At 42.6% G+C, this 22,871-nt stretch overlaps 2 protein-coding genes across 2 annotated transcripts in view; one reads left to right on the forward strand and one right to left on the reverse strand.

Moving 5' to 3' along the window:
• The window catches only part of LOC110505940 (probable N-acetyltransferase camello), a 669,337-nt gene that overhangs the window by 499,678 nt on the left and 146,788 nt on the right, over window positions 1-22,871 (forward strand). The gene's annotated exons all lie outside the window — the stretch shown is intronic.
• The window catches only part of LOC110505936 (probable carboxypeptidase X1), a 46,928-nt gene continuing 25,662 nt past the window's right edge, over window positions 1,606-22,871 (reverse strand). The window contains exons 8-13 of the mRNA XM_036963108.1: window positions 21,053-21,249; window positions 19,294-19,473; window positions 10,528-10,822; window positions 7,499-7,638; window positions 6,854-6,956; window positions 1,606-3,471 (exon numbers count right to left, since the gene is read on the reverse strand). Of these exons, the coding sequence (XP_036819003.1) occupies window positions 3,131-3,471; window positions 6,854-6,956; window positions 7,499-7,638; window positions 10,528-10,822; window positions 19,294-19,473; window positions 21,053-21,249 (1,256 nt within the window). The 3' untranslated portion in view covers window positions 1,606-3,130. The remainder of the gene's footprint in view (window positions 3,472-6,853; window positions 6,957-7,498; window positions 7,639-10,527; window positions 10,823-19,293; window positions 19,474-21,052; window positions 21,250-22,871) is intronic.

Below are 22,871 nucleotides of genomic sequence, written 5' to 3' on the forward strand. Positions count from 1 at the left end.
GATACCCTCCTGTAGGTTTTAACTCCAACCCTGTCCCTGGAGAGAGAAACCCTCCTGTAGGTTTGAACTCCAACCCTGTCCCTGGGGAGAGCTACCCTCCTGTAGGTTTGAACTCCAACCCTGTCCCTGGAGAAATACCCTCCTGTAGGTTTTATCTCCAACCCTGTTCCTGGAGACACCCAGAGGGTGCTGATACAGGATGTAATACCCACAGGGTGTCTCTAGGTGGTGCTGGTACAAGATGTAATACCCACAGGGTGTCTTTAGGTGGTGCTGGTACAAGATGTAATACCCAGAGGGTGTCTCTAGGTGGTGCTGGTACAAGATGTAATACCCACAGGGTGTCTAGGTGGTGCTAGTACAAGATGTAATACCCAGAGGGTGTCTAGGTGGTGCTGGTACATGATGTAATACCCACAGGGTGTCTCTAGGTGGTGCTGTTACAGGATGTAATACCCAGAGGGTGTATCTAGGTGGTGCTGGTACAAGATGTAATACCCAGAGGGTCTAGGTGGTGCTGGTACCAGATGTAATACCCAGAGGGTGTCTAGGTGGTGCTGGTACAAGATGTAATACCCAGAGGGTGTCTAGGTGGTGCTGGTACAAGATGTAATACCCAGAGGGTCTAGGTGGTGCTAGTACAAGATGTAATACCCAGAGGGTGTCTAGGTGGTGCTGGTACAGGATGTAATACCCAGAGGGTCTAGGTGGTGCTAGTACAAGATGTAATACCCAGAGGGTGTCTAGGTGGTGCTGGTACAGGATGTAATACCCAGAGGGTCTAGGTGGTGCTGGTACAAGATGTAATACCCAGAGGGTGTCTCTAGGTGGTGCTGGTACAAGATGTAATACCCAGAGGGTGTCTAGGTGGTGCTGGTACAAGATGTAATACCCAGAGGGTGTCTAGGTGGTGCTGGTACAGGATGTAATAACCAGAGGGTGTCTCTAGGTGGTGCTGGTACAAGATGTAATACCCAGAGGGTGTCTCTAGGTGGTGCTGGTACAATATGTAATACCCAGAGGGTGTCTAGGTGGTGCTGGTACAAGATGTAATACCCACAGGGTGTCTCTAGGTGGTGCTGGCACAGAATGTAATACCCAGAGGGTGTCTCTAGGTGGTGCTGGTACAGGATGTAATACCCAGAGGGTGTTTCTAGGTGGTGCTGGTACAGGATGTAATACCCAGAGGGTCTCTAGGTGGTGCTGGTACAGGATGTAATACCCAGAGGGTGTCTCTAGGTGGTGCTGGAAGACAAAGCTCTTTCAGTTTTGATTCTTCTGCTAACGTATTATAAATCAAATAATTTCCCACTATATCAGCATTTGAGTTCAATCACAATCACAAAACAATCTGTTTTGTATACGTTGTTCTTCTCTGGAGTTCTAAGTCCCCTTGCCCTGCCTTTTTACCTTGTTTTAAAAAAATCCTGTTTGTCTTTCACGTGTGTGTGTGTGTGTGTGTGTGTGTGTGTGTGTGTGCGTATACATATACTAACCTTAACCTCAAACTGACAGCAGGTCCTACGCGGCAAAAGAGGAAACAACACACGTTTTCATCACAGTTCTCCTGGTTCTGAACAAGTACATTATTGACCCGACTCTTTCTACCCAAATTGTCCTTTAATGAAATAGTCAAAACACACAATGATATACAACGTATCAGGCCAGCTGATACTGCCGTGGCCTCCCCTCGTCATCATAAAAGGTCTTCTTCTATATTGTTCATAGTTAGTGTAAAAACAGCTGTACTAAAGACCAGTGGCGAGGATAAACTAAACTGAATATTCACACGCCTGGTCCCAGATCTATTTGTGCCGTCCTGTTGTCATTAACCACGTTTCCATTCACAGTGTCTATTTCAGTAAAGTCATACCGTATAAAAACAAAAAATGGACAAATGGAAACTGTGATGGAAACAGGTCGTTTCAGTACAATTTTATAAATGTCGACAGACAAACATCTTTTTTTTTTTGTCGGGAAAATTTAAATTATGCGAGAAATGGCGTATTTTATGCGCAAATATTGATATAATTGCTATCGAACCGTATCAAAGTAAAGTTGGGAGTCACGAGATGATATTGGCGTGTGGTCCTCTCACTACGGGGAAACCATGTAGTTTATTAGGCTACAGATGAACTGACTTATGATGAACATCACAGGGTGGTGAATGGATGCTGTGAGCTGGACGTTCCTTAGTCTGGTGACATGATGATCGATGCTTGACTGCCGGGTCGACAACAACTAAAATATCTTCTCTCTGATCCATAATAATATGATCATGTAGATAGATGGCTTTACCCGAGCTGTTGGCTAGAGTACGCACGTGTGTGCTATTCAGCGCAACAAACTATCGATACGAGTTGAAAATGCGATGGAAAAAACATTTTAATTCGGTAACGTGAAAACCTTTTAAGTGAAGAAGTACTATTTGTGCGCACTACGTCATCACGGACTGATGTTTTATCCGCAACAAATCCAGTTTGGTGGGAAAATATGCAGATTTTTTTTATGCAGATTTTTTTTATGCAGATTTTTTTTAAATATATTCGCATGAAAATCTGTCGCCAATTGGATGGAAACCTAGCTACTGTTGACCACTTTCCCAACAAGCCAAACAACTAGTTATGAAGGTATGAAATATTCCTACCAATGTAAAGATACAGCCTCATCAACTACATTATCTCTCTACCTTTTTAACAAACAACTGACATGTTGACCAGTGTCCCAACAAGCTAGTTAGAGCACATTAAATCTCCCTGTACTACTCTGCTATTCAAATCTGAAATCACAACATTCACTGGGAATACAGACTTGTGTTGAAGCCGCTGTGTCTTGTTTCAGATCGACTACATTGCAGTCGGATTTACAAATCACCTTCCTAAAAATTACTTCTCATTGACGTTTTGTATTTCAGTCTGTCTGTCGTCGCTGACTACAATGTAGTCCATCTCAAACACCCCGGTCGTTTCAAAGCCTCAAGGTGAGTCCCAAATGGCACCCTATTCTCTATATAGTGCACTACTTTAGACCAGAGCCCTATGGCACCCTATTCCCTTTATAGTGCACTTCTTTTGACCAGAGCCATGTGGGGAATAGGGTGTCATTAGAGACACAGTCTGTCCCCTGTCTCTCAGGCCAGGGGTGTGAGAGGGCGTGGTGCCCTAGCGAACCGTGTTCCCCTGGCCTTGCGGCTGTGCTCCCTCCGCTGGTTGATGGCCTTGGTGGAGGCTCTTAGTTTCCGGAGCCTCAGTGCTCTCAGCTTCAGTTGTAGATCCTGGGGTAACTTCCCCCCTTTAGCTAGGATCTCGTTCATCCTCTGCCGTGGAGTCTTGATCAAGATGAAGTCACAGATGGTGGGGCGTGCTTCGGTCCCGACGTTGCACCGCCTCATGGAGGGAAAGTATCCCTCCGCCCACACCGTCACTTTGTATTCCCCGGGGTTCAACAGACGCCAGTAGTCCCCATCAGCCGCTAAAGGAGATACACAGGAGAGTCTCAAGATCATTCATTCAGAAAATGTATCAAAAATATTTTGTCGATAATACCACAATTAAAGGGGGATGGGGACCTAGCTGATACAAACTGATGTTTACAGTAGAATAAAATACATGGCTTGAAACTAAAGAGATACATGTAATGGTGTAACAAAGACAGTAAAGTATCCGTTTTTTTAAAGATACTGTTGCATCTTGGGAGTAGAATAAAATAAATGGAAGCCAGGGGTAAATTAAATGAAGATACGAGAGAGAGCACGGACTGTGTTTTGGCGGTGTATTGTATATGTACCGTATTTGCTGTAATAACAGATCCGGAGAAGATGGCTGCCGTTTTTACTGGGGCTCCTAACCAATTGTGTTATTGTGTGTGTTTTTTCACGTTGTTGGTAACTTATTTTGTACATACGTTATGACCGAAAAGAGCTTCTGGATGTCAGAACAGCGATTCCTCACCTCGTACTGGAAGAAGATTTTTTCGTTAACTAGTAGGACACGAAGGATTTACTTCAGACACCCGACAAGGCTCAAATCCCCGTCATTCACATGAAGAAGAGTCGGATATATAGGGGTCGTAGGTCAGGGTGCCTTGTAAGAATCCGACGGCTAGTGGATAATTCTCCTCTACCATCAGTCCTATTAGCCAACGAGCAATCATTGGATAACACCATAACAGCGCCGATCAAGACTATCAACGGGACATTAAAAACTGTAATATCTTATGTTTCACCTAGTCTTGGCTGAACGACGACATGGATAATATACAGCTGGCTGGGTTTATGCTGCATCGGCAAGATAAAACAGCTCCCTCCGGTAAGACAAAGGGTGGAGGTCTGTGTCTATTGGTCAATAACAGCTGCCTCCGGTAAGACAAAGGGTGGCGGTCTGTGTCTATTGGTCAATAACAGCTGCCTCCGGTAAGACAAAGGGTGGAGGTCTGTGTCTATTTGTCAATAACAGCTCCCTCCGGTAAGACAGAGGGTGGAGGTCTGTGTCTATTGGTCAATAACAGCTGCCTCCGGTAAGACAAAGGGTGGAGGTCTGTGTCTATTGGTCAATAACAGCTGCCTCCGGTAAGACAAAGGGTGGAGGTCTGTGTCTATTGGTCAATAACAGCTGCCTCCGGTAAGACAAAGGGTGGAGGTCTGTGTCTATTTGTCAATAACAGCTCCCTCCGGTAAGACAGAGGGTGGAGGTCTGTGTCTATTGGTCAATAACAGCTGCCTCCGGTAGGACAAAGGGTGGAGGTCTGTGTCTATTGGTCAATAACAGCTGCCTCCGGTAGGACAAAGGGTGGAGGTCTGTGTCTATTGGTCAATAACAGCTGCCTCCGGTAAGACAAAGGGTGGAGGTCTATTGGTCAATCAATAAGAGCATCGAGGACGTCGTCCCCACAGTGACGGTGCGTACAAATTCAACAGGTGTAGTAGACCTTACTAGGAAATGCTTACTTACAAGCCCTTAACATTTAGTTTATTTAGTAAATACTTTAACACTCATTTTTTCTTAACTGCATTGATGGTTAATTAAGGGAGTGTTAGTAAGCACTTCAGTGTTGTATTCGGCGCATGTGACAAATTACATTTGATTTCATTTGATTTGGAAAAGGCCACAGGATGGTTTTTCAATTACCGTCAAATATTTCTTAGATGTTTTTCCAATAAATTTGAATATTTGTAGCTACTTTTTAAGTACCTGCAGTCAACTTGTGCAATACGTCAGGAGGTAAAGAAGATTGCGTTTTTCATGTCTCATTATTTTACATGAAGTTTACCGTAGTTCAGTTGAGCCAGTCACATTATGAAGCTTACTGTAGTTCCCCAGGACAGTTGAGACAGTCACATTATGAAGCTTACCGTAGTTCCCCAGGACAGTTGAGACAGTCACATTATGAAGCTTACCGTAGTTCCCCAGGACAGTTGAGACAGTCACATTATGAAGCTTACCGTAGTTCCCCAGGACAGTTGAGACAGTCACATTATGAAGCTTACCGTAGTTCCCCAGGACAGTTGAGACAGTCACATTATGAAGCTTACCGTAGTTCCCCAGGACAGTTGAGCCAGTCACATTATGAAGCTTACCGTAGTTCCCCAGGACAGTTGAGACAGTCACATTATGAAGCTTACCGTAGTTCCCCAGGACAGTTGAGACAGTCACATTATGAAGCTTACCGTAGTTCCCCAGGACAGTTGAGACAGTCACATTATGAAGCTTACCGTAGTTCCCCAGGACAGTTGAGCCAGTCACATTATGAAGCTTACCGTAGTTCCCCAGGACAGTTGAGACAGTCACATTATGATGCTTACCGTAGTTCCCCAGGACAGTTGAGACAGTCACATTATGAAGCTTACCGTAGTTCCCCAGGACAGTTGAGACAGTCACATTATGAAGCTTACCGTAGTTCCCCAGGACAGTTGAGACAGTCACATTATGAAGCTTACCGTAGTTCCCCAGGACAGTTGAGACAGTCACATTATGAAGCTTACCGTAGTTCCCCAGGACAGTTGAGACAGTCACATTATGAAGCTTACCGTAGTTCCCCAGGACAGTTGAGACAGTCACATTATGAAGCTTACCGTAGTTCCCCAGGACAGTTGAGACAGTCACATTATGAAGCTTACCGTAGTTCCCCAGGACAGTTGAGCCAGTCTCTTTATTTAGCATGAAGTTTACCGTAGTTCCCCAGAACTGTTATATTATGATTATTAAGTTATCAGATATCTTATAATGGCTTTCTGCCAGTAGTTCTGTACAGTTGTCATTTTTTCCCTGTGCTTCCTGTTAGCGTGTTTTCCCTCCATTCTTCTCCCCTCTGCTCCGTGGACACAAGCTGCTCTTCCTTCAGAAAAGCATCACAACTTTGTTCATTTGCACAATTTCTCTCATTTACTTTCCCTTGTAATTGAACACACACCTAAAAAAAATGATATTCTGTAGCTACTAACTATGCTTGTATAACTTTACATTCTGTAGCTACTAACTATGCTTGTATAACTTCATGAGCTGGATTTGCCCGTCTTTGCAATTTGTTTATGTTAGTTTTCGCTAGTTTAGCATCTTAGCGTCTGAGATTTCGCTATTAGATTGTGCACATTTTGTTAGCATTCTGTTAATAGAGGCCAAATGGGCTTTTCTTGTGTTTTCAGCACCCCCTTGTGTGCTATGCCAGTAACACCGTAAATCCATAGCACGGAGCATTGTGTCTGCTACTACAAGCAGTTAGAAATTGGCGCTGGCAGGAATTTGACATACAAGCAGTGCGAGGTAAACAGAAAAAATGGCCGATTTTTTTCCCCCTGTTTCTTCTGTGTAGTGTAGTGTAGTGCATCATGTAAATCGTTGTAGAATCTTATGTCTACCTGATCGTATGTCGTGGTCCAGGTCTTCCACTTTCACAATGGCGTCTGCAATGCCTTTCTTCGTCATCTTGTCTCTCACCACTCCTTTGATGCCTCTGTGAACCTGGTAGAGGCAAGGACAGAACATCAGAAACAGAGATGATCAGGAAACATCAGAAACAGAGATAATCAGGGAACATCAGAAACAGAGATGATCAGGAAACATCAGAAACAGAGATAATCAGGAAACATCAGAAACAGAGATAATCAGGGAACATCAGAAACAGAGATAATCAGGGAACATCAGAAACAGAGATGATCAGGAAACATCAGAAACAGAGATAATCAGGGAACATCAGAAGCAGAGATCGTCAGGGAACATCAGAAGCAGAGATCGTCAGGGAACATCAGAAACAGAGATCGTCAGGGAACATCAGAAACAGAAATAATCAGGGAACATCAGAAACAGAGATGATCAGGGAACATCAGAAACAGAGATGATCAGGGAAATATCTAAAAATTGGAGAGCTGGTAAGAGAGAGCTGGGATATGCAGTAGGACAGTATTCTACAAGTGAAGTCTTTCCAATTGGGGCCATTTCCAGTAGTTTGAATAACTCCGATACAGTATAACTTTGGTAAATAATCCATGTAAAGAACAGTAGACCTGCTCCATGTAGACAAGCAGAGACTCCTTGTTGTTCTCCCACTCTGTAGGAAGCTCGCTGGCATGAGGAAACTTGTCACACGACAGCTCCACCGTCACCTCGAAGCAGTTAGTGTGCATGTAGCTGAAGTCATTCATACCTGGGGGACAAAAATATGGTAACAAAACACATGAAAAACAAATAGTCTTTGATAAGGGCCTGAATTTATATATATATATATATATATATATATATAACTACTGACTCCCAGGGACGGTGCTGGTTATTATATACAGTGCCTTGCGAAAGTATTCGGCCCCCTTGAACTTTGCGACCTTTTGCCACATTTCAGGCTTCAACCATAAAGATATAAAACTGTATTTTTTTGTGAAGAATCAACAACAAGTGGGACACAATCATGAAGTGGAACAACATTTATTGGATATTTCAAACTTTTTTAACAAATCAAAAACTGAAAAATTGGGGCATGCAAAATTATTCAGCCCCTTTACTTTCAGTGCAGAAAACTCTCTCCAGAAGTTCAGTGAGGATCTCCGAATGATCCAATGTTGACCTAAATGACTAATGATGATAAATACAATCCACCTGTGTGTAATCAGGTCTCCGTATAAATGCACCTGCACTGTGATAGTCTCAGAGGTCCGTTAAAAGTTGAACTTTTTGGCAACAATGCAAAACGTTATGTTTGGCGTAAAAGCAACACAGCTGAACACACCATCCCCACTGTCAAACATGGTGGTGGCAGCATCATGGTTTGGGCCTGCTTTTCTTCAGCAGGGACAGGGAAGATGGTTAAAATTGATGGGAAGATGGATGGAGCCAAATACAGGACCATTCTGGAAGAAAACCTGATGGAGTCTGCAAAAGACCTGAGACTGGGACGGAGATTTGTCTTCCAACAAGACAATGATCCAAAACATAAAGCAAAATCTACAATGGAATGGTTCAAAAATAAACATATCCAGGTGTTAGAATGGCCAAGTCAAAGTCCAGACCTGAATCCAATTGAGAATCTGTGGAAAGAACTGAAAACTGCTGTTCACAAATGCTCTCCATCCAACCTCACTGAGCTCGAGCTGTTTTGCAAGGAGGAATGGGAAAAAATGTCAGTCTCTCGATGTGCAAAACTGATAGAGACATACCCCAAGCGACTTACAGCTGTAATCGCAGCAAAAGGTGGCGCTACAAAGTATTAACTTAAGGGGGCTGAATAATTTTGCACGTCCAATTTTTCAGTTTTTGATTTGTTAAAAAAGTTTGAAATATCCAATAAATGTTGTTCCACTTCATGATTGTGTCCCACTTGTTGTTGATTCTTCACAAAAATACAGTTTTATATCTTTATGTTTGAAGCCTGAAATGTGGCAAAAGGTCGCAAAGTTCAAGGGGGCCGAATACTTTCGCAAGGCACTGTATTTGATACACTGCCGATTTTGCAGGTTTTCCTACCTACAAAGCATGTAGAGGTCTGTAATTTTAATCATAGGTACACTTCAATTGTGAGAGACAAAAATCCAGAAAATCACATTGTATGATTTTTATGTAATTCACTTGCATTTTATTGCATGACATAAGTATTTGATCACCTACCAACCAGTAACAATTCCGGCTCTCACAGACCTGTTAGTTTTTCTTTAAGAAGCCCTCCTGTTCTCCACTCATTACCTGTATTAACTGCACCTGTTTGAACACGTTACCTGTATAAAAGACACCTGTCCACACACTCAATCAAACAGACTCCAACCTCTCCACAATGGCCAAGACCAGAGAGCTGTGTGAGGACATCAGGGTTAAATTGTAGACCTGCACAAGGCTGGGATGGGCTACAGGACAATAGGCAAGCAGCTTGGTGAGAAGGCAACAACTGTTGGCGCAATTATTAGAAAATGAAAGACGTTCAAGATGACGGTCAATCACCCTCGGTCTGGGGCTCCATGCAAGATCTCACCTCGTGGGGCATCAATGATCATGAGGAAGGTGAGGGATCAGCCCAGAACACACGGCAGGACCTGGTCAATGACCTGAAGAGAGCTGGGACCACAGTCTCAAAGAAAACCATTAGTAACACACTATGCCGTCATGGATTAAAATCCTGCAGCGCACGCAAGGTCCCCCTGCTCAAGCCAGCGCATGTCCAGGCCCGTCTGAAGTTTGCCAATGACCATCTGGATGATCCAGAGGAGGAATGGGAGAAGGTCATGTGGTCTGATGAGACAAAAATAGAGCTTTTTGGTCTAAACTCCACTCGCCGTGTTTGGAGGAAGAAGAAGGATGAGTACAACCCCAAGAACACCATCCCAACCGTGAAGCATGGAGGTGGAAACATCATTCTTTGGGGATGCTTTGGGGACAGGACGACTGCACCATATTGAGGGGACGATGGATGGGGCCATGTATCGCGAGATCTTGGCCAACAACCTCCTTCCCTCATTAAGAGCATTGAAAATGGGTCGTGGCTGGGTCTTCCAGCATGACAATGACCCGAAACACACAGCCAGGGCAAGTAAGGAGTGAAGCATCTCAAGGTCCTGGAGTGGCCTAGCCAGTCTCCAGACCTGAACCCAATAGAACATCTTTGGAGGGAGCTGAAAGTCCGTATTGCCCAGCGACAGCCCCGAAACCTGAAGGATCTGGAGAAGGTCTGTATGGAGGAGTGGGCCAAAATCCCTGCTGCAGTGTGTGCAAACCTGGTCAAGAACTACAGGAAACGTATGATCTCTGTAATTGAAAACAAAGGTTTCTGTACCAAATATTAAATTCTGCTTTTCTGATGTATCAAATACTTATGTCATGCAATAAAATGCTAATTAATTACTTAAAAATCATACAATGTGATTTTCTGGATTTTTGTTTTAGAGTCCGTCTCTCACAGTTGAAGTGTACCTATGATAAAAATTACAGACCTCTACATGCTTTGTAAGTAGGAAAACCTGCAAAATCGGCAGTGAATAAAATACTTGTTCTCCCCACTGTATATATATATATATATATATATATATATATATATATATATAGGAGAACTACTGACTCCCAGGGACGGTGTGCCAGGCTCCTCCGTTAATGATGTTGTTGTGCTGTTGGAAGTCTTCAGAGTGGCAGATCCTCCTATCAGGGTTGGCCATGACCAGGTTGGTGGAGGCGTAGACCGTGGCCAGCCAGCGGAAGAAACTATCGTCAGCTGTAGGGGTGTTTTCCTGAGGGGCCCAGTCCCGGGTGCAGTCGAAGGGGTAGGTAACCACCAGTTCCCCCCCGTGGAGGTTGGCACTCAGGACAAAGGGGATGTCCTGCATCCAGCTGATGACCGCACGTGTCTCTGGGGTCACCTGGGACAGAATAACATGTTAGTAACACGTGTCTCTGGGGTCACCTGGGACAGAAGAACATGTTAGTAACACGTGTCTCTGGGGTCACCTGGGACAGAAGAACATGTTAGTAACACGTGTCTCTGGGGTCACCTGGGACAGAAGAAAATGTTACTAACACGTGTCTCTGGGGTCACCTGGGACAGAAGAACATGTTAGTAACACGTGTCTCTGGGGTCACCTGGGACAGAAGAACATGTTACTAACACGTGTCTCTGGGGTCACCTGGGACAGAATAACATGTTACTAACACGTGTCTCTGGGGTCACCTGGGACAGACTAACATGTTACTAACACGTGTCTCTGGGGTCACCTGGGACAGAATAACATGTTACTAACACGTGTCTCTGGGGTCACCTGGGACAGAAGAACATGTTACTAACACGTGTCTCTGGGGTCACCTGGGACAGAAGAACATGTTAGTAGCATGTGTCTCTGGGGTCACCTGGGACAGAATAACATGTTACTAACACGTGTCTCTGGGGTCACCTGGGAAAGGGACAGACGCACATGTCAGACAGCCTGGGACAGTACTGACAGCCTGGGACAGTACTGACAGCCTGGGACAGTACTGACAGCCTGGAACAGTACAGACAGCCTGGGACAGTACTGACAGCCTGGAACAGTACAGACAGCCTGGGACAGTACTGACAGCCCACTAGGCTGTAGAGAGACGGAGGCCCACAGCCCACTCGGCTGTAGAGAGACGGAGGCCCACTAGGCTATAGAGAGACGGAGGCCCACAGCCCACTAGGCTGTAGAGAGACGGAGGCCCACAGCCCACTAGGCTGTAGAGAGACGGAGGCCCACAGCCCACTAGGCTGTAGAGAGACGGAGGCCCACAGCCCACTAGGCTGTAGAGAGACGGAGGCCCACAGCCCACTAGGCTGTAGAGAGACGGAGGCCCACAAGGCTGTAGAGAGACGGAGGCCCACTAGGCTGTAGAGAGACGGAGGCCCACAAGGCTGTAGAGAGACGGAGGCCCACTAGGCTGAAGAGAGACGGACGCCCACTAGGCTGTAGAGAGACGGAGGCCCACTAGGCTGTAGAGAGACGGAGGCCCACTAGGCTGAAGAGAGACGGAGGCCCACTAGGCTATCGAGAGACGGAGGCCCACTGAGAGGAAGTACATACCTTCCTACAGATCAGCTGTCCTTCATACTCTGAATGTTCTGTTTTCAATGTGTTCAGCAAGGGGCCAATTCCAAACAGAGTTAAGGGCTTGTAATTAATTCAATTTTTATGAACTTTTCTTCACCTGCTGTTATTCACCTGCTATTCACCTGTTATTCACCTGCTATTCACCTGTTATTCACCTGTTATTCACCTGTTATTCACCTGCTATTCACCTGTTATTCACCTGTTATTCACCTGTTATTCACCTGCTATTCACCTGTTATTCACCTGCTATTCACCTGTTATTCACCTGTTATTCATCTGTTATTCACCTGCTATTCACCTGTTATTCACCCGCTATTCACCTGTTATTCACCTGTTATTCACCTGCTATTCACCTGCTATTCACCTGCTATTCACCTGTTATTCACCTGTTATTCACCTGCTATACACCTGTTATTCACCTGCTATTCACCTGCTATTCACCTGTTATTAATCTGCTATTCACCTGCTATTCACCTGCTATTCACTTGTTATTAATCTGCTATTCACCTGCTATTCACCTGGTATTTGTTTGGGGTGGAGATCAAAGGTGTGGTGAAGGTGTATCTACTGATACACTGTATTAATGGAGGTGTGGAGGAGGTGTGTCTACAGATACAATGTACTAATGGAGGTGTGTCTACAGATTCACTGTATTAATGGAGGTGTGTCTACTGATACACTGTATTAATGGAGGAGTGTCTACAGATAGACTGTATTAATGAAGGTGTGGTGGAGGAGGTGTATCTACTGATACACTGTATTAATGGAGGTGTGTCTACAGATACACTGTATTAATGGAGGTGTGGAGGAGGTGTGTCTACAGATACACTGTATTAATGGAGGTGTGTCTACTGATACACTGTATTAATGGAGGTGTGGAGGAGGTGTGTCTACAGATACACTGTATTAATGGAGGTGTGTCTACAGATACACTGTATTAATGGAGGTGTGTCTACTGATACACTGTATTAATGGAGGTGTGTCTACAGATACACTGTATTAATGGAGGTGTGTCTATAGATACACTGTATTAATGGAGGTGTGTCTATAGATACACTGTATTAATGGAGGTGTGTCTACAGATACACTGTATTAATGGAGGTGTGTCTACTGATACACTGTATTAATGGAGGTGTGTCTATAGATACACTGTATTAATGGAGGTGTGTCTACTGATACACTGTATTAATGGAGGTGTGTCTATAGATACACTGTATTAATGGAGGTGTGTCTATAGATACACTGTATTAATGGAGGTGTGTCTATAGATACACTGTATTAATGGAGGTGTGTCTATAGATACACTGTATTAATGGAGGTGTGTCTACTGATACACTGTATTAATGGAGGTGTGTCTACTGATACACTGTATTAATGGAGGTGTGTCTACAGATACACTGTATTAATGGAGGTGTGTCTACTGATACACTGTATTAATGGAGGTGTGGAGGAGGTGTGTCTACAGATACACTGTATTAATGGAGGTGTGGTGGAGGAGGTGTGTCTACAGATACACTGTATTAATGGAGGTGTGGTGGAGGAGGTGTGTCTACTGATACACTGTATTAATGGAGGTGTGTCTACTGATACACTGTATTAATGGAGGTGTGTCTACTGATACACTGTATTAATGGAGGTGTGTCTACAGATACACTGTATTAATGGAGGAGTGTCTACAGATACACTGTATTAATGGAGGTGTGTCTACAGATACACTGTATTAATGGAGGTGTGTCTACTGATACACTGTATTAATGGAGGTGTGTCTATAGATACACTGTATTAATGGAGGTGTGTCTACTGATACACTGTATTAATGGAGGTGTGTCTATAGATACACTGTATTAATGGAGGTGTGTCTATAGATACACTGTATTAATGGAGGTGTGTCTATAGATACACTGTATTAATGGAGGTGTGTCTATAGATACACTGTATTAATGGAGGTGTGTCTACTGATACACTGTATTAATGGAGGTGTGTCTATAGATACACTGTATTAATGGAGGTGTGTCTATAGATACACTGTATTAATGGAGGTGTGTCTACTGATACACTGTATTAATGGAGGTGTGTCTACTGATACACTGTATTAATGGAGGTGTGTCTATAGATACACTGTATTAATGGAGGTGTGTCTACTGATACACTGTATTAATGGAGGTGTGTCTATAGATACACTGTATTAATGGAGGTGTGTCTACTGATACACTGTATTAATGGAGGTGTGTCTATAGATACACTGTATTAATGGAGGTGTGTCTACAGATACACTGTATTAATGGAGGTGTGTCTACTGATACACTGTATTAATGGAGGTGTGTCTACAGATACACTGTATTAATGGAGGTGTGGAGGAGGTGTGTCTACAGATACACTGTATTACTGGAGGTGTGTCTACAGATACACTGTATTAATGGAGGTGTGGATGAGGTGTGTCTACAGATACACTGTATTACTGGAGGTGTGTCTACAGATACACTGTATTAATGGAGGTGTGGTGGAGGAGGTGTGTCTACTGATACACTGTATTAATGGAGGTGTGTCTACAGATACACTGTATTACTGGAGGTGTGTCTACAGATACACTGTATTACTGGAGGTGTGTCTACAGATACACTGTATTAATGGAGGTGTGTCTACTGATACACTGTATTACTGGAGGTGTGTCTACAGATACACTGTATTAATGGAGGTGTGTCTACTGATACACTGTATTAATGGAGGTGTGTCTACAGATACACTGTATTAATGGAGGTGTATCTACTGATACACTGTATTAATGGAGGTGTGTCTACTGATACACTGTATTAATGGAGGTGTGTCTACTGATACACTGTATTAATGGAGGTGTGTCTACTGATACACTGTATTAATGGAGGTGTATCTACTGATACACTGTATTAATGGAGGTGTGTCTACTGATACACTGTATTAATGGAGGTGTGTCTATCGATACACTGTATTAATGGAGGTGTATCTACTGATACACTGTATTAATGGAGGTGTGTCTACAGATACACTGTATTAATGGAGGTGTGGTGGAGGAGGTGTGTCTACAGATACACTGTATTAATGGAGGTGTGTCTACAGATACACTGTATTAATGGAGGTGTGTCTATAGATACACTGTATTAATGGAGGTGTGTCTACTGATACACTGTATTAATGGAGGTGTGTCTACTGATACACTGTATTAATGGAGGTGTGTCTACTGATACACTGTATTAATGGAGGTGTATCTACTGATACACTGTATTAATGGAGGTGTGTCTATAGATACACTGTATTAATGGAGGTGTATCTACTGATACACTGTATTAATGGAAGTGTGTCTATAGATACACTGTATTAATGGAGGTGTGTCTACTGATACACTGTATTAATGGAGGTGTGTCTATAGATACACTGTATTAATGGAGGTGTATCTACAGATACACTGTATTAATGGAGGTGTGTCTATAGATACACTGTATTAATGGAGGTGTGTCTACTGATACACTGTATTAATGGAGGTGTGTCTATAGATACACTGTATTAATGGAGGTGTGTCTACTGATACACTGTATTAATGGAGGTGTGTCTATAGATACACTGTATTAATGGAGGTGTGTCTATAGATACACTGTATTAATGGAGGTGTGTCTACTGATACACTGTATTAATGGAGGTGTGTCTATAGATACACTGTATTAATGGAGGTGTGTCTACAGATACACTGTAATAATGGAGGTGTGTCTATAGATACAATGTATTAATGGAGGTGTATCTACTGATACACTGTATTAATGGAGGTGTGTCTATAGATACACTGTATTAATGGAGGTGTGTCTACTGATACACTGTATTAATGGAGGTGTGTCTACTGATACACTGTATTAATGGAGGTGTGTCTACAGATACACTGTATTAATGGAGGTGTGTCTACAGATACACTGTATTAATGGAGGTGTGTCTACTGATACACTGTATTAATGGAGGTGTGGAGGAGGTGTGTCTACAGATACACTGTATTAATGGAGGTGTGGTGGAGGAGGTGTGTCTACTGATACACTGTATTAATGGAGGTGTGTCTACAGATACACTGTATTAATGGAGGTGTGGATGAGGTGTGTCTACAGATACACTGTATTACTGGAGGTGTGTCTACAGATACACTGTATTAATGGAGGTGTGGTGGAGGAGGTGTGTCTACTGATACACTGTATTAATGGAGGTGTGTCTACAGATACACTGTATTAATGGAGGTGTGGAGGAGGAGGTGTGTCTACAGATACACTGTATTAATGGAGGTGTGTCTACAGATACACTGTATTACTGGAGGTGTGTCTACAGATACACTGTATTAATGGAGGTGTGGTGGAGGAGGTGTGTCTACAGATACACTGTATTAATGGAGGTGTGTCTACTGATACACTGTATTAATGGAGGTGTGTCTACAGATACACTGTATTAATGGAGGTGTGTCTACTGATACACTGTATTAATGGAGGTGTGTCTATAGATACACTGTATTAATGGAGGTGTGTCTACAGATACACTGTTTTAATGGAGGTGTGTCTACTGATACACTGTATTAATGGAGGTGTGTCTACTGATACACTGTATTAATGGAGGTGTGTCTACTGATACACTGTATTAATGGAGGTGTATCTACTGATACACTGTATTAATGGAGGTGTGTCTACAGATACACTGTATTAATGGAGGTGTGTCTACTGATACACTGTATTAATGGAGGTGTGTCTATAGATACACTGTATTAATGGAGGTGTGTCTACTGATACACTGTATTAATGGAGGTGTGTCTACAGATACACTGTATTAATGGAGGTGTGGTGGAGGAGGTGTGTCTACAGGTACACTGTATTACTGGAGGTGTGTCTACAGATACACTGTATTAATGGAGGTGTGTCTACTGATACACTGTATTAATGGAGGTGTGGAGGAGGTGTGTCTACAGATACACTGTATTACTGGAGGTATGTCTACAGATACACTGTATTAATGGAGGTGTGTCTACTGATACACTGTATTAATGGAGGTGTGTCTACAGATACACTGTATTAATGGAGGTGTGTCTACAGATACACTGTATTAATGGAGGTGTGTCTACAGATACACTGTATTACTGGAGGTGTGTCTACTGATACACTGTATTAATGGAGGTGTGTCTACTGATACACTGTATTAATGGAGGTGTGTCTATAGATACACTGTATTAATGGAGGTGTGTCTACAGATACACTGTATTAATGGAGGTGTGTCTACAGATACACTGTATTAATGGAGGTGTGTCTACAGATACACTGTATTACTGGAGGTGTGTCTACTGATACACTGTATTAATGGAGGTGTGTCTACAGATACACTGTATTAATGGAGGTGTGTCTACAGATACACTGTATTAATGGAGGTGTGTCTATAGATACACTGTATTAATGGAGGTGTGTCTACTGATACACTGTATTAATGGAGGTGTGTCTACTGATACACTGTATTAATGGAGGTGTGTCTACAGATACACTGTATTAATGGAGGTGTGTCTACAGATACACTGTATTAATGGAGGTGTGTCTACTGATACACTGTCTACAACAGTGGAGGCTGCTGAGGGGAAGACGGCTCATAGGAATGGACTTCATTCCAGACATTATTATGAGCCGTCCTCCCCTCAGCAGCCTCCACTGGTCTACAGACACGCCGTACTCTGACCTTGACTTAATTCTCTGATAAGGCCTCCACCTTTATGACCAACAAAACCATGAATAAGGTCTAGAGAACCTTCCGGTTCCACGTGGAAAAAGCATCTACTTCATTTTTCACTGTAGAAATAACACCCTTCTCCATGGACTGTCATTTACCTCTCGATAAGAGCTATTGATAAGAACTATTGATAAGAACTATTGATAAGAACTATTGATAAGAACTAGGTCAATTAGTAATCCGTTTGGAGAAGGGAATTGTAAATATAAATGACAATTATTTTATTTCTAGTTTACCTTATAATCTCTGGAGACAAATGTGAAACCAGTCATTTTGCAGCAAACTGAAGCAGGAAAGTTGATGAAATGCTGTGCTATTATGCAGAATTTAAATTGTCCGTACTTTTTACACTTCTACGGGACCGGTGTCCCTACACCGGGACGGTTGTTGCTCAACATGCGATAATGTGACTAGAATTATGTTGTATACAACAGCCAACTTTCCAGGACATTGACATGTCTTATACGAGCAGAAAGCTTAAATTCGTGTTACTGTAAATGCACTGTCCAATTTACAGTAGCTTTTACAGTGAAATAATACTGTGCTATTGTTTGAGGAACAAAACACTTTTATCACGGCAACTGGTTTGATACATTCACCTCTGAAGGTAAATAATGTACTTACATTCAGTAATCTAGCTCTGATTGTTCATCCTGAGGCTCCCAGAGATAAAATGTATAATAGTTTTGTTTAATAAAATCCAGTTTTATATTCTACAGATTGACCCCACTGTTGTCTCTGGCTCCAAACTCATCCCATCCGGACATCTAGATGTGTGATAGTTTATGTATAAGCTAATGATCCATCATGTACGACATTTCTGGGAGTGTGTAAACTTACATTTTTTTATTACCATAGCATTTATGTATGTTCTCTATAGTTATGTAGTTGAAAATGAATATATTGACCAATTCGGCACATTTGGGCAAACTCCTGGCAGACTTTATCCGAAATATTGAGTAGTAATGTAATTCTTCACTGGATCAGTCTGACACTTTGTACACACACTGCTGCCATCTGGTGGACAACATTTAAATTACACCAAGGATCCTATCTTAATGTATGGCATTTCAAAAGCTGATGGAGAAAAGAAAATGTGAAAACACATTTATTTTTTCTTTGTATTATCTTTTACCAGATCTAATGTGTTATATTCTCCTACATTAATTTCACATTTCAAAGTGTTTCATTTTAAATGGTATCAAGAATATGTATATCCTTGCTTCAGGGTCCTGAGTTACAGGCAGTTAGATTCAGGTATGTCATTTTAGGATGAAATTGGAAAACAAGGGTTCCGATCCTTAAGAGGGGAATTACACCATTTTTTTCCCTTTCAGGTGTGATTTAATCATTGACTCAGCACGTCCAATTTCATTGTTTCTCTAAAAATTGGTATTTTAAGAGTGGAAAAAGAAAACAAATGTAAAACCAGGAAAAATAAAACTGAAAACATAATGTTGAGTCATACTCTGTGGTGGAGTTGATGTGTAGTGTACAGTACTTACGAAGGCATCCTCTTTAGTGTAGTACTCTGGTATGGGGATGTAGTGGTTGGCTGTTTTAACCACGTCTGTGTCATTCTCCTTGGCGTCCCACATGATATTGTTCAGGTCGGGGAAGTTGTGGTTCATATCGACCCATTCGTAGCTGTAGCGCCCCAGAGCCCAACCTGCCAGCTCTGAACCCTGGAGAGAAGTTAAGTTGAGATGCATGTTTAAAGCTATTTTCAATATCACACAATCGATCGATCGGTCAGTCGATCGATCAATCAATATGTCCTACATCCCTTCCTTATTCTAATATGAAGTCATCATGAGGAGGTTCTGAGTCCTCTCTCTAGAGTTCTAATATGAAGTCATCATGAGGAGGTTCTGAGTCCTCTCTCTAGAGTTCTAATATGAAGTCATCATGAGGAGGTTCTGAGTCCTCTCTCTAGAGTTCTAATATGAAGTCATCATGAGGAGGTTCTGAGTCCTCTCTCTAGAGTTCTAATATGAAGTCATCATGAGGAGGTTCTGAGTCCTCTCTCTAGAGTTCTAATATGAAGTCATCATGAGGAGGTTCTGAGTCCTCTCTCTAGAGTTATAATATGAAGTCATCACGAGGAGGTTCTGAGTCCTCTCTCTAGAGTTATAATATGAAGTCATCACAAGGAGGTTCTGAGTCCTCTCTCTAGAGTTCTAATATGAAGTCATCACGAGGAGGTTCTGAGTCCTCTCTCTAGAGTTCTAATATGAAGTCATCATGAGGAGGTTCTGAGTCCTCTCTCTAGAGTTCTAATATGAAGTCATCATGAGGAGGTTCTGAGTCCTCTCTCTAGAGTTCTAATATGAAGTCATCATGAGGAGGTTCTGAGTCCTCTCTCTAGAGTTATAATATGAAGTCATCATGAGGAGGTTCTGAGTCCTCTCTCTAGAGTTCTAATATGAAGTCATCACGAGGAGGTTCTGAGTCCTCTCTCTAGAGTTCTAATATGAAGTCATCATGAGGAGGTTCTGAGTCCTCTCTCTAGAGTTATAATATGAAGTCATCACGAGGAGGTTCTGAGTCCTCTCTCTAGAGTTCTAATATGAAGTCATCATGAGGAGGTTCTGAGTCCTCTCTCTAGAGTTCTAATATGAAGTCATCATGAGGAGGTTCTGAGTCCTCTCTCTAGAGTTCTAATATGAAGTCATCATGAGGAGGTTCTGAGTCCTCTCTCTAGAGTTATAATATGAAGTCATCACAAGGAGGTTCTGAGTCCTCTCTCTAGAGTTCTAATATGAAGTCATCACGAGGAGGTTCTGAGTCCTCTCTCTAGAGTTATAATATGAAGTCATCACGAGGAGGTTCTGAGTGTTCTCTCTAGAGTTCTAATATGAAGTCATCACGAGGAGGTTCTGAGTCCTCTCTCTAGAGTTCTAATATGAAGTCATCATGAGGAGGTTCTGAGTCCTCTCTCTAGAGTTCTAATATAAAGTCATCATGAGGAGGTTCTGAGTCCTCTCTCTAGAGTTCTAATATGAAGTCATCATGAGGAGGTTCTGAGTCCTCTCTCTAGAGTTCTAATATGAAGTCATCACGAGGAGGTTCCGAGTCCTCTCTCTAGAGTTCTCTGACCACAAGGTGGTGCTCTTTCCATGGTCCTTTGAGGCAGATTTCAACCAGTGAGGAAATGCAGTTTTTCGACATCTCCCATTACCACACAGTCAGCCAGTCAATTAACCAGTCAATAATTCAATCAATCAATACATCCCTTATCCCCTGCTCCACCCCTCATCCTACCTTTTCAAAGGCTGTTTCATATCCATCAGGGTTCATAGACGGCAGTAGGTGGATACGTGTGGTGGTCACCAGACGGACGATGCGTGGGTTGCCTCGTCTAAACTCCCGACAGATGTACTGCATGAGGTTCAGCACCAGCTCTCTGCCAACCACCTCGTTGCCATGCATACCTGCCACATAGCGGAACTCTGGCTCACCTGCAGGGGAACAGGGGATGTTTCTACAATGTGAATACGATACAACTTTATTGTCCATGTTACAGTGAACAACGGAAATTGGCCTTCTGCTCCAGGCAGGGTTTTGTTGTCATGATGTCAACATCAGCAATGCATTCTTTCTACTTGATAAAGCTTCCAAGCTTTCATTATTGTGTTGGGCAGTGACTCCAGCTCAACAAGATCTCATAGTTTCCCCTTCAAAATTCAACTCATTATGGATGAATGTCTATTTTTGACGCATTCATTTTGCAAGGTTACAGGGTTAATTCTGCTTGGTTACAGGGTTAATTCTGCATGGTTACAAGGTTAATTCTGCTTGGTTACAGGGTTAATTCTGCTTGGTTACAAGGTTAATTCTGCTTGGTTACAGGGTTAATTCTGCATGGTTACAAGGTTAATTCTGCTTGGTTACAGGGTTAATTCTGCTTGGTTACAGGGTTAATTCTGCTTGGTTACAGGGTTAATTCTGCTTGGTTACCGGGTTAATTCTGCTTGGTTACAGGGTTAATTCTGCATGGTTACAGGGTTAATTCTGCATGGTTACAGGGTTAATTCTGCATGGTTACAGGGTTAATTCTGCTTGGTTACAGGGTTAATTCTGCATGGTTACAGGGTTAATTCTCCATGGTTACAGGGTTAATTCTGCATGGTTACAGGGTTAATTCTGCTTGGTTACAGGGTTAATTCTGCATGGTTACAGGGTTAATTCTCCATGGTTACAGGGTTAATTCTCCATGGTTACAGGGTTAATTCTCCATGGTTACAGGGTTAATTCTGCATGGTTACAGGGTTAATTCTGCATGGTTACAGGGTTAATTCTGCTTGGTTACAGGGTTAATTCTGCATGGTTACAGGGTTAATTCTGCTTGGTTACAGGGTTAATTCTGCATGGTTACAGGGTTAATTCTCCATGGTTACAGGGTTAATTCTGCATGGTTACAGGGTTAATTCTGCTTGGTTACAGGGTTAATTCTGCTTGGTTACAGGGTTAATTCTGCTTGGTTACAGGGTTAATTCTGCTTGGTTACCGGGTTAATTCTGCATGGTTACAGGGTTAATTCTGCTTGGTTACAAGGTTAATTCTGCATGGTTACAGGGTTAATTCTCCATGGTTACAGGGTTAATTCTGCATGGTTACAGGGTTAATTCTGCTTGGTTACAGGGTTAATTCTGCTTGGTTACCGGGTTAATTCTGCTTGGTTACAGGGTTAATTCTGCTTGGTTACCGGGTTAATTCTGCTTGGTTACAGGGTTAATTCTGCTTCGTTACAGGGTTAATTCTCCATGGTTACAGGGTTAATTCTCCATGGTTACAGGGTTAATTCTGCTTGGTTACAGGTTTAAAACAGAAACAACTCAAAGGGTTAAGTTTCGGTATTCATTCTGAGTGGTTAAGATTAGAGCTTGGCGTAGGCTTAAAACAAAATAATAAAAAATGACACGCTAATACCATGAGGTATTCTGTGAACTGCGGCTAGCGCGGTGGTCTGAGCAGCGCTCTCCGCCTGCGAGCATCACGAGTTGGCACCCAGTGCTGCGGAATAGTTTTAATCGTGCTGAGGAAGGCATATATTGACGTTCTGGGGGATCTTTTCAAACGT

The sequence above is a fragment of the Oncorhynchus mykiss genome, chromosome 25 (assembly GCF_013265735.2).
Source record: "Oncorhynchus mykiss isolate Arlee chromosome 25, USDA_OmykA_1.1, whole genome shotgun sequence".
Lineage (NCBI taxonomy): Eukaryota > Metazoa > Chordata > Actinopteri > Salmoniformes > Salmonidae > Oncorhynchus > Oncorhynchus mykiss.